The 17,042-nt window shown below is 50.8% G+C and overlaps 1 protein-coding gene across 1 annotated transcript in view; it reads right to left on the reverse strand.

Moving 5' to 3' along the window:
* The window catches only part of MCAM (melanoma cell adhesion molecule), a 31,002-nt gene extending 18,998 nt beyond the window's left edge, over positions 1 to 12,004 (reverse strand). Inside the window, exon 1 of the mRNA XM_063311004.1 lies at positions 11,866 to 12,004. Coding sequence (XP_063167074.1) covers positions 11,866 to 11,932 — 67 coding nt within the window. The 5' untranslated portion in view covers positions 11,933 to 12,004. The remainder of the gene's footprint in view (positions 1 to 11,865) is intronic.
* Positions 12,005 to 17,042: the final 5,038 nt, after the last annotated feature.

The following is a 17,042-nucleotide window of genomic DNA, read 5'->3' on the forward strand; positions in this document are numbered from 1 at the left end:
ACACCACAAGAGATGTGAAAGCCTAGAGAGATGCCTCATCCTGAAAAGGAGGCATGAGAACATGGGAAAGGTTCTTAGCAAAGCCAGGGAGCACCTGTTTCCATGCTGAAGAAAGACCAAGAAGGTGAAAAAGGGGGACAAAAATCCCCGAAGAAGGCCGTGCCAGCAAGAACCAACAATCTGGTGCCTCTTCCTATGTCCCTACATCCCTCATGTAGGCATGATGCAAATTGATGAACTGGGCTACCAATTAACCCGCCATGGAACTGAAGCCCAATTGTCCAAAAGGTTAGACAAGGCAGGAAGCTACGTTTGAGAAAAGGGGCGTGTGTGCCTCAACCCAACGACGTGCCAAACCACAAGCGAGGTAAGAAGCAGAATTTGCATCCTTCTGAACGGTTTCCGCAATCCAGCTCCTCTAAAGATGATCAATATTCACCACATTGAAGCTCAAATGATCAGAGCGGCCATCACTAACAAAGCTCTTTCTCTAGAAGGTCAGAGAAATCGCAGGAAAATCACACGTTATAGGATCTGGAAATTTCCATCAGGTGTCTAGAAACCACCTGCTAAGTCTTTGCAGGGACCTGAAAGCTGTGCACGGCCGCCCAGGGACACCTGTGTTTGGGACGCCTGGAACCTAGCTGTGCCCCCTTTCCTCTTGCTTGTCACGCCCCAACCTGCAGTGCCTCTGGGGCTAGCAAAATGGGAATGGGCGGATGGAAGCTGATTCATTTCAAGCAGCAAATGCCTCTCACGGAATAGCCAGCGTTGCAAAGCCAGATACATGCACACCTCCCTCTGCTTGAAAGGTTATGGTGGCTCCGTGTTGTAAAAGTAGGAACCAAAGCTTGTTATTTATTCTTAAGGCCAAAGCAGAGTTGGGAGAGGTTGAATAACCAAGTTTTGAAGTTCAACAACACACTTTCTCAGAGCAGGCTTTAAACGGTGGATTGGGAAAAGAGCAAGCGAGTGCTGGGCACGCTGAGGGTTTTCTGTTGGAGGACCGAGCCCTTGACGTGTCTTCTCACTATCCATGCTGGCCCTCGGGATGATCTCCTGCCTGCATGACAAACTCATGTGCCAGGAATGTTCATCACGTGCCACTCGGCACAAGTCAGAAAACATGCCTTTTGTTCCTCTGCAGCCCCAAAGCTGGCACAAGGCTTGTGGCTGGCACGTCAGAGCAGCTGCTGCCAACACTCCTGGGGAAGCAGGGGGTGTACAGAGGAGAAACGGGCCGGTTTGCCAAATGGAGGGGCAGTCAGTCCAAGCAAGGGAGGGTGGACGCACAGACAAAAGGGGCTTTGCTGCTGGATGTATTTCTGATTTGGAATCCCAACTTCCTTCTTGCAAAATGAGCCCTCTGGCCTTTCCTGTCAGGCCCGGAGCCCGGAGCAGAGTTCAGAGGCAAATTTCCACCTCCCTGCAGGAAGGTAGGGGGAGCCCCTCAACACAATGGCTTTATTGAAGGCGAGAAGGCCCCAAGGATCCCGGGAAAGTTTTCGGAATGGGGCAAAGGCTGTGGAGAAGAGAAGCCGGGAATAGTGGCTCCATTCTCTCCCCAAACTTCTCCTCTTTCCAAACGCCCACCCAGAACAGCCTGGGCAAAGGAGGTGAGGAGGGGAAAAGAGAGACACCCCCCGCTGCTTTGGGAACAAGAGTGACCACATCCAACCGCAGCCCACCCCCTTCTGGAAATCTCTGCATGGCTTAGAACAGCCCCTCCAAGCCAGCATCAGTCACAATTCGGCCAAGAAGGGCTTCTGGGGGATGGGAGGGCTGCAGATGTCAAAATGTCTCAGGCAGGTTTTGTGAGAAGGTGAAGCCTTCCTTGGGAAGATTCGTAGGTTGATCATCGAGATGACCTGGAGAAGAGGAACAATCCTTTAAAAGCAAGTTATTGGAAAGCCAATTGATTCATTGGCCAAAAGATTCTCTCTGCTCCTTCCTAAGGAGGCTTTGGGTGGGAAAAGGGAACCAACGGGTGTGACTCTCCTCCAGAACATGGTAACCAACCTCAGAACCTGAGGATGATGGTGATGGTGATGAAAAGTAGAAGGCCACGTTCCATCTATCCCATCTTCTCTAGGCTTTTGCAGGCAATGCACAAAGGGGGAAAGAACCTTTATGGTCTTTCCTATTGTCTGTATACGCATGGTTTTGATGTTTTGTTACGTGCCCGGATTTAGTTGATTAAGATGTGTGGACGTATACGTTTGCAAAACAAACAAACAAATAAAGCAAGTGCAAGGGGTTTTTTCCAGGGCTCCAGATCACACCAAGCACCTGGGAAACCTGGACAGAAATACCTATAGAAGCCACCTGACAAAAGATCTGGGCTGAAAGACAATTTGGCGTCTCTGGTCTGGGGCCCCTTTGGGTCCAGGTAAGGTTGCAATCCTGTTGCCAGCCCAAACCCCTTAGCTGGAAACAATTAAATGAAGTGGGTGCCAATTGCTGCCCATTCATGATGTTTGCACAAGATTCCCATTACTCTGTGCCATCTGGGAGCCGCCCTTGGGAGTTCTCCTGCCTAGGAATGACAGGCTGAGGGTTACACTTTCTTGTAAGTCAATGTTTCTCAATCTCAGGAACTTTAAGATGTGTGGACTTCAACTCCCAGAATTCCCCAGCCAGCATGCTGACTGGGGAATTCTGGGAGTTGAAGTCCACACATCTTAAAGTTCCTGAGATTGAGCAACACTTTTGTAAGACATGAATCTGGCTGCTCTGTTTATTCAACAAACCATGGTGAAAACCAACCATAGTTTGAGACAAGCCCATAATGATTTCAAGCTCATATTCTTCACAACCAGGCTTGGCATCTGAATTCTAATCCTGCAGGTTGGCTCTTCGGGTTCTCCATTGGGCGAAAATCAACCTCAGGTACTCATTCTTCCTTATTTTGGAGGTATCAGAAAACAGAGTTAGTACAGACCCAACTGGCAGAAAACTAGGCCCCAAGTGCATGAGAAATGATTCAGCAATGACCCATCTCACTCATCAGTTGCACAGCCCATGGTGCTGAGGCCTCTGTTTTCAGAGGTATGTGGCAAGTGATGTCATTCAGCATCATGCCAATGATGTGTCATTGGTGTGACGATGTCCTGATGCACACTTGCCACCTCCCCCACAAGGACACCCATCTTTGTTTCCACGAAGACTTAAGGAGACCTCAGGACCCACTAACTTGTCCCAAACTGGATGAAGCCAAAGCAGGGGGGACAGAAGTAGAACACGAGGTCAAGAGGAAAAATATCTGAAACTCGTCAGGTACCCCCATAAGAGAGTCAAAATTGGCACCTCTAATGCAGAGCTTTTGCATCCAGCCCTCCATGGCCCAGATTCTGCAACTTTTCTCCAGCTCTCTGGACCATTCCTGAAAAACATCTGTCTGGTCTGGGCAAGACTACAGAAGAAATAGGACGACTCAGAACCCAGCCAATCATAATCCCAGGTCTGAGGTTCAGCCGATCCATGATTACAACATCTGAATGAACTCCAGGCATCAAACTCTGGCTTATCCTTGGCCTGCAAGCTGCAGTTTGAAGGCCCAGCTTGAGCCATTACAAATTCTGGCTTATTCTCACCATGGCAGTGGTTAGGTCCACATGCTGACTTACTTGGTTTGGTCTGAGAGCATGTTAAAAGAAATCCTGGTAGAAATGCAACCAGAATAATTCTTGTGAAAGCAATTACAGGCAGTCCTCGACTTACAACCGTTTAACAATGGTCCAAAGTTGCAATGGCCTCGGAATGGGTGCTTTACGGCCTGTAAAGCATTCCCAAGTGTCGCAAAACATCATACCATCCCCTGCGGTCACATGATCACATTTCAGGCACTTGGCAACCGGCTCACGTGCATGACCGGTTGCAGCATCCTGCGGTCACGTGATTGCATTTTGCGATGTTTTTTGCCGTTTTCTAGCAAAAAACGCCCATTGGGGAAGCTGGATTCACTTAACGACCGCCATAAAAATGGTCATAAAATCAGGTCTGGTCACATGGTGACTCAACTTACGGCTGCAATGATTTATGATGGAAATTCTGGTCCCAATTGTGGTTGTAAGTCGAGGACTACCCGAAGTGGGGAGGGGAACCCAGCCAGGGGAGCTACCTAGAAGGTTCAGCCTTTTCACTTCTCTTCCTACTTCCTTGGTTCCCCAGTTCCAGCCCCATCCATTCTCCAAGCAGCAGTCTTGAATTGCTGGAAATTTTTTGGCAACGGAATGAGGCTGGGGAAGGACTTCTTTTGGTTCTGAAAACCAAGCTGTTGGTGCACGGAGAAGAGAGACGTGAAGCTCCCCACCCCATAAACACCCAATCTCTATTTCTGGATAAGCTTTATAAGTTCCGTAAAAAGGCATTTAAGCAAAATCAGCCTAATAATTAGCTTGCTTTTTTTTTTTTAAGTGCAAAGTATCACTTTCATTCTTGGCTGGAAAGTGTACAGGTTAAACCGGAACCAGAAATGAGTGGAAGCAAAATCAATTTCTAGAACAGCCTTTCTTAGCCTTGGCAGCTTGAAGATGGGTGGACTTCAACGCCCAGAATTCCCCAGCCAGCATGCGCTTTGAGGACCAGGGAGACAGCAGAGGAAAGACAGGATGAAGATGCGTAAGCTTCTCCCTGACACAGAGAGAACAGATAAGATTGTTTTCTTGTTTCTCACAATACTGCAGCGGAGGGTCACCGCATCCACCCGCTTGGAAGGAGATTAAAGGCAGACAAGACAGGATTTCTTCACGCAGTTCATGGGTTTATGTCTCCCCTGCCAAAGATATAACGAAGCCAAATGGAGCTGCAATGGCTTTAAAAGGAGAACTGGACAAAGTCACAGAGCACAAAGCTGTCACCAGCTAAGTGCCCAGAAGCACTGGGTCGCCAGGTGCCACTTGTGAGAGAGTGAAAACAGAAAACTACTACAGATACCTCCTGGACTTTTACTTGGCTATTATGGGAAGGGAGCCCCGGACCAGAGAAGTCTTTGGGCCCAATGGATTGGAGGGTTGCAATTCTCCAGCATGCCATCTTCCCAAACTGAGGTTTGTGGCTCAGCAAAAATCACAGCGAAATATTGCTTTGTCCCCCAAACACGCAAACATTAAGATCCTCATTTCCATCACCCCAGCAGCGCATCCTGGCACCTTCCCTGGGGGACCAGAGCACACCAGGATCTGATGCAGAAGCGACCTCAGGCTCCCACTTCCCGTTCCCCCACGGAAACTTCCAAACGGGAAGCAATGCCCGAGTCTCCCCAGCGAGTCGCAGAGGCAGGGTGAGGGCGGAGGGCCATGGGAGAAGCGCACCACCTGACTCACTTGCGTCAGGGTTCCCGGGACTCCGTTAACCATATTTAGCCTGCTTGGGAACGGTCTCGCAAGCAGCCAAACGCCCTGGAGCGCCCCCAAGCCGTCCCGTCCTGCGAGGCCACGGAAAGAAGTGGCTGAGCAGCAGGGTCACAAGCTGGACAGAGAGGTTCCTGCTGCAGAGAGGAGCAAAGGAAGGGACCAAGTGGGGGGTTCCAGTTCCCAGGGGGGGGGGGATTAATCAGAGAATTAATTGCTTGCAAATAAGGAAAGGATGGGGACAGGGCAAGGCTAAACGGGGGCGGGCGGGGAGAGCACAGAATCGTGTGCATGCCAAAGGGGTGAAAAAATAGTATCTGGAGCGGATAAAAAAAGGAAGTGCAAGAAAGTCTGCTTGGAGAGGGAATCTCCATAGAAGGGAAGCATTGGCTTTTATCCCACTAAATGGGCCTAGTACAGAGCAGACACGCTTCTTTATCAGGGGCTGCTGGTTCAGGCTGCGTTCAGTGCTGCTGTTACACCTGCCGTTTGCAACCTCCAGGCGAGGTGCTTTTTAAGCGATGCCGGCAGGCCCCTGTGCCACGGCGCTTTCAGCCCACGGATCCCAATCGGAGAGGCCAAGAGGCAAAAGGGATGCGGAGTCGTTGCAACTGCGCATCTCTCGGCTTAGGGACCAATACCACAAGGCAGGAAGGAGGATGCCAAGGTGGGAGGGAGGGCAGCGCGCACCAGTGTAAAGAAGGCTTTATTCCCTAGGAAGAAACACTTGTCTTGGCCTTTCACACGCCAGGATTGCAGAGTGTGTCCCTGCAAAAAGTGGGAGAAAGGAATAAAGACGGGGGAAGGAAGGGCTGTGGTGGGAACTCTCTCCAAATCTCTGGGAACTGGGGCAGCACAACGTTGCAGGTTTCACCCCTGATCTCTTCGAACAGAAACTTAAAAAATCCCCTTTTTTAAAATTCTGGAGAGAGGGAACAGGAATCCGACTGCATTTTAAGGTAATTTTCCATACTTCCCAAGGCTTCCCTCCCTTACAGGCAGAAGGGAGTGAGAATAATTAAGAAAGGTTGCACAGAGTTCAGAGTCAAACTTTTACTACCCCGAAGCTAACATTCCTGGCTTTTGTTTGGCACAGTAAACCTCCCCCTACTCCAAACATTTTGCCTTCTTCTTTCTTTGCCCTCCACCCAGCCAGAAATGGCATGAAATCAAAGACCTCATTTGCATGTCTTCTGTAAAGGTAACTCTAAGTTCTCAACATCTGCACCCAGTGAAAATTCTCCACATTCCTTCAAAACAAAGAATTAAATTGGATTTAGAACCTCCCTGTGCTCTAAGAAATAACAGCTGATCCTGGTGGCTATTTTTTCAGAAGATGGTCCATTCAATGACTATTTCAGTACATGTAGTCCTCAACTTACAACCATTCGTTTAGCGACTGTTCGAAGTTACGAAGATGCTGAAAAAGTGACTTATGACCAGTCCTCACACTTATGACCTTCGCAGCATCCCTGTGGTCATGTGATTAAAATCCATCCAGAGTCCCTCTTTTGGGGGAGATGGGCGGTAACAAAATTTGAATGAATAAATAAATAAAATCCAGGTGCTTAGCAACCAGAATGCATATACGATGGTTGCAGCGTCCCGGGGTCACGTGATCACCATTGGCGACCTTCCCAGCTGGCTTTTGACAAGCAAAGTCAATGGGGGAAGCTGGATTCGCTTAACGATCACATGATTCATTTAACAACACGGTGATTCGCTTAACGACCACAGCAAAAAGGTCATAAAATCAGGCATGACTCACTTAACAACTGCCTCGCTTAGTGATGGACTTTCCGGTCCCAATTCTGGTTGTAAGTCGAGGACTACCTGTACCGGGCATGGAATTCCATTAGTTGAGGTGTTTCCTTCTGTAACTTTCACTCTGATGCCAATCCTGCAAGGGAGGACTTTTTAACCCCCCCCCCCCAAAACAAAGGCAATAGTAACAGGCAGGGAATCCAAAGCAGACATGGAATTTAAGACCAAGCCCTCTGGACCTCATCCAAAATTGTTGTCTGATGATCCTCCTTGGCTCTCACTCAAGGGAAACAAGCAACCGGTAGGCTGAGTCACTCTCAGAAACGGTTATTTCCGTAACGATCAGGTGGTGTTAGTAGAAGGAAAATGTGCAAGGTTGTGAGAAGCGAGCAGCCAGCGAAGCTGGTGACGATGGGCAACCTTCGGGCATCTACTCCAGACCCAGCCTCAGCTGTCAACTTATCTGACACCACCCAGATCTCCAAGGAGAGGCTAATGAGAACACTGGCCCCTCTGGCAGGGTTTTGTGCAACCGTTTGGTTGATTCTTGCCAAGTTCTGCCCCATTCTAAAGCAACGCTGAAGACTTGGTTATCAGGACAGCTAGCCCCCTGAAGACCCCGCCAAGCCTGTGGCGCATGGCAAGGAAAGAGGGTCAGTAGGATGGCAACGGAAGAGGGAACCCAAACGTTCCTTCCAACAATGCGTGTCCAACCATTTTTCCAAGCTGGAAGGAATTCCTAGCGGGCGCTTTGCCCTGTGCCCCGGATGGTAAGACCGTGCCCAGATATACTGCTATAGCCCAAAAAAAGGCTTCCCAAAAGGAGAACAGAAGGTAGGCCAGGATGAGAAGTGTCATCAACAGAAAGGAATGCCAGATGCAAAAAGATGTGACTTCTTTACAAATCAACATGGTTTGGCTTCTGGGATGAGGGCAAAATAGTAAGAGCTGATTTCCCTCCTGGGACACCGGCTGCAAATTCTTCCCATTCAGACATGGGGTTCTCCCACGCCTTCAAAGGTGCATCACGCACACACACCCATGTCCTGTGGAAGGCAGGGTGAGAGAAGAATGAAAAAGAAAATACATTCTCAAATTGAAACTCATTCCAAAAGTTGTAATCACTCAGCTATCCAAGGGCCAGAGGACTTGGTAAAGACAGGATGCTGGTTTGCATAAAGCTAGTTAGTTCAGCTGAGAACCCACTTTTCGATAACCAGAAAAGGCTCTGCTATTAAGAAAGCACGGAAGCCTCTGTGGGAGGCTGTTGACAGGTCTCCAGAGTGTTTGGTCGTAGGCAGGCCTGTTGCAATGTTCCCTTCTCCACCCAAAGAAAGGCCAGTTGACCGATCTTGCTTTCAGAAGATGGTCCCATGCCATGCCACTTGAAGCTTCTAGGTACCCCAGCCCAGAATGGAGCTGCCCTAGTCCTCCTCCTCCTTAAACTGGTGATAGCCAGGTTTCCACCTGGATATTTCTGCGTGCAGTGCATGCACCAGCCTCCTAGAGGCAGAGGCTTCTGCAAGGCCTAATGATCAAAGATAGAAGGTCCTGGTTGCGTCTCCTGACCCATTAGTTTTCAAGCTAAGGGGTCAGGAGACAGTTACTCCTGTCACCCCCATCCCTACCCCACCCCAGAACAGACTACTGCAATGTGCTCTACATGGTGCTGCCCTTGTAGGCTACTCAGAAGCTACATTAGATCACCTCAAAAAGAAGGTATCTGTCTGGTTGGCATGAGCTGAGGGTTTCCCTTCGCATAAGGTTCAGAAAGGGCTCAAAACCATTGATTTTTCAGTTATGGGCTCAACTGGGAAGCCCTAGAGCAGTGTTTCCCAACCTCAGTAACTTTAAGCTGTGTGGACTTCAACTCCCAGAATTCCCCAGACAGCCCTGCTGTTGACTGACTTCAACCCTGGGAGTTGAAGTCCACACAGCTTAAAGTTGCTGAGGTTGAGAAACACTGCCCTAGAGAGTTGTATGCTGCCCTCACTCCTGACATTCAGGAAAACAGCTAAAATCAGTTTGTAAAGATTTTTGTCTATAATGTAGTCCCTGGAGAAAGGACGCCAAAGAATTGTGGTTTTATTACTGCATTTATGTTGGGATTTCATGAAATTTGCCCTACGTATTGATTTGATTTTAAACTGCAGTCTTGCAAACCGCTCTTATCGAAGTTGCATAAATAAAGTGCACAAATGAAGTTGTTCTGCTCTGGGCTGCCAGCGCTCTCCCAAAATGGATGAAGCAAAGGGCGTGGCCAGACAGAGAGCAAGCTGGCGAGGCTTCTCCCCAGTTATTAAATCCCCAATATGTTCTCTCTCACCTGAGTTTCCCTTAGTCTTTGCTTTATGAGCAATGGACAAAGCACTGAGCTTTAGCTACCCACCAATGTTATTGTCTAAGAACACTTACAAAGGATTGTTATTGGAGGCTGGGACTTTCCTTTCCCAGCTTACAATTCTTAATAATTAAAAGAAGTGTAAGATTTGCAAACGAAAGGTGCCCACAGGGATCAGATTCCCGTTTTCCAATAGCCAGTGAAAAGCACATGCCATCATCTCTTTCCTTCCGTCTTTAAAAACTTCTAAATATTTTAACGCGCAGCTTGTTCTTATGAGGAGCATGGCCCTGGAATATTTTGGCACAACCTTCTGGTTATAAATACGTCCCAGAGAAATTAGCAAAGCTAGGAAAAACACAGCCCTTTTTGTTTATATATGTTTGCTGTTTCTTTTATGAAACATCTTCCAAATAACAAACCTTTCTGAATGCATAACCAGGATAGGGAAGAAAAAAAAACACCATGTGTTCATTGAGCAGGACATGGCCCAGCAGTTGGAAATACAGCACAGAGGGGCAGATGCCAGCTGATCTTGCAAACTGGCAAGAAGATGACGGGGAAGGGAAGAGGCTGCGCTGGGGGCGAGGTGACCTCCTTGCTCTGAAGTGTTACAGCCCTACGGATCTCTGCTTTTAGTCCCGGACACCACGCCCTTGAATTTTTGAGATTTCTGCCATCTTGAATTAGGGATGGACAGGCAGGAGTGAGGAGGCTGGCATTTCTCTGGGTGTGGAAGAGAAGAGGCACCAGGAGAAGAAGCAGAACAGGGGCCTTTGAGAGCACCATCCACCTGCCCACACAAGACACAGGCATCAAACGGGCATCCGGATGCACAATGCTGGACCGAGTGTCAGCCCAGGAGTGCAAAGTGGGCGTTTGGCGGCACGTGCCCCGAATCCCCCAGGGCCCTGCTCCCCACGGGCAGGGCGGGGCGAGCGAGGATATGAAGGGGATCCACCTGTCTTCGGTGGGGACCCTCATTTCCAACAGCCACAATCAGTCCTCCTAAGCCACAGTCCCGGTGGAGGAGAAAGCCCCCGTTCTGCCTCTCGGGAAGAATAAAGGCGGCTTAGCTACACTTCTTTGCAGGCAAGTTGGAACAAAGGTTGCAGAATTGAGAAGGGGGGCGGGGGAGGCATGCAACCCCTCTCTTCCAACCCCCTGCCTGCCTGCCAGCCAGACCGTTTTGCGGAGCAGCTGGTGCGCGGCTCAGCTAGTGCCTTCCCGAGGCAACCGCATTTGCAACAAGCCGAGGGGGCGGGGGGGTTTCAGCCGCACGAAGCCCAGGGAGGGCGCTGCGTTCCGCCCAGACGGCGAGGGCTGGGTCCGCCGCAGGTTTCTCCCGCCCCCTTCGGCTCCACGCGGTTGCCAGCGAGTCGCGGGCAATGCCTGGGCGCAGACCAGCTCCGCCGGGTGCTTGCTCAACGGGCGGGACTACAAGGCTCATTGTCCTCAGCGCTGCAACATCGACATATCCGGGGGGCTCCCGAAGGGTTTGCCCTGAGCTCCGGCCGAGGAGGGTTTGCAAAAAGCCCCCGATCGAGATTGCAGCAAAGCCGGGCCCGCCCCCTTCTCTTCCAGCCGCCCCCTTCGGTCTCCGCGCCTGGCAACGGCGAGGAGGGAGGGGAGGGGAGGGGAGGGGAGGGGAGGGGAGGGGGGCGTCCTGGGGAATCCCCTTTCTACCCGGGGGGGCGAGGAACCAGGTCCCCTTCCCCCCGCCCGCCCTCCGCCGCCCTTTTCGAACGAGAATTGGCGGTGCCCGGTGGATGGGCGGCCAACTCGCCCACAGCGGGTCGTAAATCAAAGCGGGGGCGGGGAGCCGCTCCTTCGCAAAAGGGAACGGACGGGGGTCTTCCAGGGGCTGCGTTTCTTGGGGAGCTCTGACCCCTCCACATACCCCCGCCCACGCCCTGGGCTCCCCGACTCGGGCGCAGTGTGTCTGTCTCTTGCACCCCGGCGCCTCCCGCCCCCTTTTCCTCCCGCCGGTTGCAAAGCACTTGTAGCAGCCGCTGCACCCTGGAGCAAAGCGGGAGGCCGAAAGCAAGAACGGAGCGGGGAAAGGCGGGTGTATTTTCAAGCGGCGCAGCGAGAGCGCGGGAACGGCGCCTCGCTCCCCCGGCACCGAGCGGGACGCGCGCGCCCAGCCCCGCCGAAGCCAGTTCGCCCGCGGGCGGGCGGGGCGCCCCCCTGCAGGCACCTTCCCGCGGCTCGCCTAGAGCCGGGGGGCGAGGAGCCAGCCCGGACCCGCGCCGGGGGCAAGAAGCCGCGCGCGGGGTGGGGGAGCGCAGGGCGCGCGCTCCCCTCCGAGGCACCGTTCCGCTGAGCTCTTGCAAGCGGGGGCAGCTGCAGGACGCCCCAGCCTGCCGGGGTGGAGCCGCCCGCCTCGCCCGGGGCGCGGCCACTCACCTTTGCCGCAGCAGCTGGCGAGCAGGAGGCAGCCCAGCGCGAGGGATCCCAGCCGTCCGCAGCCCATGGTCGCCCGCACCGTGCCCGGACTCCGACTGCGGCCAAGAGCGGGGAGCTGGAGCCCGGCGGCTGACGTCACGGGCGAGGGGAGGGGCCGCTCCGAACGGGGCACCCCGGACGGCCCCCACCCCCAGGAGGCTTGGTTGGTTGCGCCAGCGCGGAAAGCGGACGAATCGGAGCAGTCCGGAGTAGCCGGAGCCCGGTCGCCGTCCAGCCTGAGGAATTCTCATGTGCTCGGATGCAGACGCACGCCCACGGGACCGGTTTGCTACACGCGGGCACGCGTGTCTGCGGGCATAGGCGCACGCTCGCAGAAGCGTGCGGCTGAGCCTTCGCTCGGGGCACCGGCCAAGTTTCCCCGGACAAAAGGCGTTTGCTGCTGGGCGAAGCCGCTGCTTCCCCCCGGGCGGGGAGAGCAAGGGAGCGTCCGGTGATCTCTGTAGGGCCAGTGCAAGGCTCAGGGTCTGGATGGGGCAGAAGCAAGGGTCCCCACCAAAGGGGCACAGGGACAAGCTGGTTGGTCCGGAGGAACCGGTGGTCCCAGGGCAACCTGTGATCCACACCCTGGGAATCCGCACTTGGCCTCATCCTTCCTGTCTCTGGGAGCTGGGAAACCCATCAAACCTGAAAATCCAAAATAGGCTGAATCCGGGGGAAAAAGGCCATGGTTTTCCCCAACCTCTTAGATTCAGGCATGTGCCACCAAACATATGCCCCATTTACCTGGCCCTGTGATGGCCCAAGGGCTCTGCATCTTCCTTTTCAACTCTTCTCTGCTGGGGGGCTGCCCAGGTTGGGCCCTTTGATCCCAAACAGTTCTTTTCATGTTTTCCTCTGGTCTTTGCTCTCTCTGGCTAATCTGGGGTAGTCTAAACCAGTATTTGCAAAAGGGGAGATGTGAGAAACAGACACCAAGCCTCCGAAATGGGTGAGTCTACAGATGGAGGACAAGGGGACCTAGGGATGTAAAAGGAGACCAGCCTTGCTGGTCAGGGCCAGGTATGGTCAAAAAAGTCAAGATGGGAGCCACAGTGGGGCAGTCGAAGCTCTGGAGGGGGCTGTGGCCACCCTCTAGCCTTTTCTGACCACAGCCTTCAGACGCCCCTGGGGCAGGGCCTGAAAGTGTAGGGAAGGCTTCCCCGAGGTATTCTGGCTCATAAGAAGTGGCCCTACGTAAAACCGATTTGGTGGCTGGGAGCCAAAAAGGCAAGACATCTGGAGGATGCTGGAGAAGGCTGACCCAGCACTGGTGTGTGGGTTCCCATAACTGGTGCAAGCACATTTTTACGAGCAGCGCTGTCCTTCAGCTGGGGGGCTTGGACCCTAAGTGCCCTCCGGTTGCTTGCAGCCTCCCGTCCTTTCTCGCAAGCCGTGTGACCCAAGCAACGGGGGCCTCCCTTTCCAGCTGTTGTAGAGTCACGCGTCAGCCTGAGGTTGAGAGGGGTGGGCTGGCCAAAGCATTGCATCGCCCCAAAGGGCAACGCTCCATTTGGGATTTCCTTCCCAGCTTTTCCTTTTCTCCCTCCTGTTCCTCCGTTAAATCCTTGGGGAGTTGCCTCTGGATTCTTCTGGCAGTACCCCTGGTTGGCAGCAGGGCACCCCAGCAGTGCTGAGCATTTCCCTGCTTGCAAGTGCCTACATCAGGGATGGCTGAAATGCCAGCCGGCCTGACCTTTTGCCCTGCTAATTGATCAGTGGCTGCAGGGAATCCTAGATCATGGGGAAACTTCTCCCGGCTGACCGGTTTCCCAGTTTACTGCCCAGCCTTGGTTTGGAAGGGCATTAGTTCTCCAACACTGCTGTTTTATCCCCATTTCCACTGCCAGACAAAAGCAGTTTAAAGATAATCATCAAACGTCCCCTCTGCTGTCAACCTCTGAAACCGGCTGCTCTGTGTTTTACAGTTTTTAAATATACTTTTTAACATTTTTAATATTGTTAGCCACCCAGAGTCGTGTATTTGAGATGGGCAGCCATAGAAATCTACTAAATAAATAAACAAATAAATAAAAATGCTGAGAAAATCATTCGTGTAGCCCCTGAAGATTCTGGAGCAGTGTTTTTCAGCCTTGGGAACTTGAAGATGTGTGGACTTCAACTCCCAGAATTCCCCAGCCAGTGCATGCTGGCTGAGGAATTCTGGGAATTGAAGTCCACACATCTTCAAGTTCCCAAGGTTGAGAAACACTGTTTAAAGAAACAGAAATGGTCTTATTCCTTCCTCCAAACAGTATGCACTCTCCCATTTCTATTAATATATAATTTTTATTGAAAAAAATTAGATATATAAAAGATAAACATGAAAATACATAAAGAAAATTTAGGGAAAGAAAAAAAGATAAAAAATGAAGAAAGCAATACAGTTAAAGAAAAAAAGAGAAAAAGATAATTAAAGAAGAGACTTCCGATCTTCCTTGCAGTAGTTACAAATAAAGTTATTCTCCATCCTCCCTCATTCAAATTACATTACAGAGATCCTTTCTGTCTCATACGCAACACCTTTTTCAATCAGCAAATCCACAAATCACCATTTCAGCTTTTTCAGCAAAAAGTCCATAAAAGGTTTCCAGTCTTTTATAAAAGTGCTTATGTTTTATTGCTGACCAAACAGGTCAGTTTTGCCAAACAGTGTGCCTTCTCCACCGACCCTCTTCATGTTGGGTGCAGGAGGACCAGGGTGGTGGCATAGTTTGGATGTTGAGTTTTCCTAGTCCTTGCCCACCCTCAGCCATGGCAGCCCAACAGCGGAGTTGGGCCAGTCACTTCTTTGCAGCCCAGCTTACCCCACAGGGTTGTTGTGGTGCTAAATAGGAAAGGAAGGAGTGCAGCGTACACCACGTTGAACTCCTGGGATAGAAATCGAACCAATTGAAATAAACAGTTTGTCCAGTCTTATGCCAAAAAAAAAAAAAAAATCCAAGTGGTTCTTAGGTAAGGGGCTGCAAAACCATGACACCACCTTTCCGCTCAAAAGAACTGCTATGGTGGTCGAAGCCGATGAAGCAAAAGCTGATGCAGGTGATGAAACGGGCCACCCACAAGCTCCCTGGGGCCACATTTGCAAAGAAAAGAGGGGCGTTACTGTGATTTCAAGGACAGGAGAGCTGAGCCAGAGACCATGGAGGTCCAAAGCTGGTTCCAAACCAGCGCTGAATCTTAAAGGTCGGTTTCCTTCAGCAAATCTGATGCTATGCAAGATGTTACTACTTGGCTGTTTCTCCCAATTCACAACCTGTGAGCCTTTTATGGCTTAGAAGAGCAGTTAAAAGTGTTTTACGTACAACGACTCAGTAAAGTGGGTCAGCTTCTCTCAGCTGCAAAAGGGGATGGCTTTAAACCAACAAGTGCAAAACGTGCATTGCTTAATAGGTAAGATTTAACACGTACCCAAAACATACTTAATTCTATTCTAAAAACTGATATGGAACTGCCTGTACCATGTTAATAGGAGGGTGCTTTGAGTTTTCTGTATGATTTTCTGCAAAGCTCAACCATAGGTGATCATTCCAGATAACGATCACACACACACACACACGCACAGTCCATCCTAACCCTAACATCTTTTCAGATATTCTACACCAACCCATAATGAATCCACAATTCTTAGCTCATACAGGTGGTCCTTACAGAGCAACGGTGATAAAAAAGCAACTTCGCAACCAGTCCTGGCACTGACGACGTTTGGAGGCCTGTAAAGCAAAGGAAAGCTGAAGTTGGATCATTAGCACGGTTGCGGTTTCACTTAGCGACTGTTTTGCTTAGCGATCAGGTTGCCAGTCCTGATTGCTGTCACTAAACGAGGACTACCTGTATGTGAATCTAATCCATTGTAACTTATTCAACAAAACATGATTAAGCTGACTGCAGCCGGTGCAGCGCATGGACCTTGCTTAAACAGAATAAGAAGTGAAGAGCGGAAGGGGTTCAGCGTAGCTGACCTTTGCAAGTTCCTAAGAAAACTGGAAAAAAACGATGTCTGGGAGGTGAGTTTTACGTAACTCTTTCAGCCTTTCTCTGCACCGTCTGGCCTTACGGTTTTCTCCAGTTCCTTCAACCCAGCGGGGATCTTTCCAGAGCTTACAACTTTGTACAAACACATGGAGTTCAGGTATGCGCCGCTCCAGTCTTCTCTCCCCTCCCCAAACATATTCTCAAAAAGGAATTTTAATAGTTCACAGCAGAGGGGAGATACAGACGAAAGGCTGGCTTGCCCAATTCACATTTTAGCCACCATGCAATGCTGCAGCACCGCTTGCTTGCTAGCGCACGCTTAACAAGACACCGTCCAGTTGGTTCTCCAGCATCATAAAAGGTCCTTCTAACTCCAGCTTGGAAGGAAATGGGCCTTTGGAATATTTGTTCTGTCTTATTGCTTACAGTTTGTTGTGGCTTTCGAGTGTCTGTTCAGAAAAGCTGGCTTGGTATTATAAACAGGCACGGAATATTTTTGCACAAACAGAATCCTAGTTCTTGCAGAAGTTAGCAATTTTGTCAGCACTTCAGGCTGTTCTGCTTTCCCCGTTGCCTGCCTTCTCCCCTTCAGTTCCCAAATCTCTTTGTTTGTGTTAAACACAAATTTCTGCTGAGCAAGAAAAGACCAGGATCCATAAACATCATTATCTCTCGTGGGCCTGTTTCCCCAGCCCGTTAACCTGAGATGAACACCCTCCCGACTTGCTTTAACCTCCCACTTATTTCCGCTCATTCAAGCGGCTAAGCGACAGATGGGATGCGTGAAGCACCAGCAAAAGCTCCTAAGCAATTCTCACAGCCCGTTTTGACCCTGTTTATCACTACGACTTCATCAGGAATGTCCTGCAGGATCAGGTCCAGAGTTGTCCGCAGGGTCAAGGCGATGGCTGCGACGGTGCAATCGAAGCTCTGCCTGCTTTTAATGTGCATCACATCTTGAACTGTTTCATCCTGTAGACAACCCTGGTTAGATCAAAAGTTCCCTTCGGGAACAGCATCTAGATCAATGTTGCCCAACCACAGCAACTTCAAGATGCGTGGACTTCAACTCCCAGAATTCCAGGAGTTGAACTCCATGCATCTTAAAGTTGCTGAGGTTGAGAAACACTGGCATAGAGAGATTTTAAACAGGTATGCTTCCCCCA

Source organism: Candoia aspera, chromosome 9, assembly GCF_035149785.1.
Source record: "Candoia aspera isolate rCanAsp1 chromosome 9, rCanAsp1.hap2, whole genome shotgun sequence".
In the NCBI taxonomy this organism is placed as follows: domain Eukaryota; kingdom Metazoa; phylum Chordata; class Lepidosauria; order Squamata; family Boidae; genus Candoia; species Candoia aspera.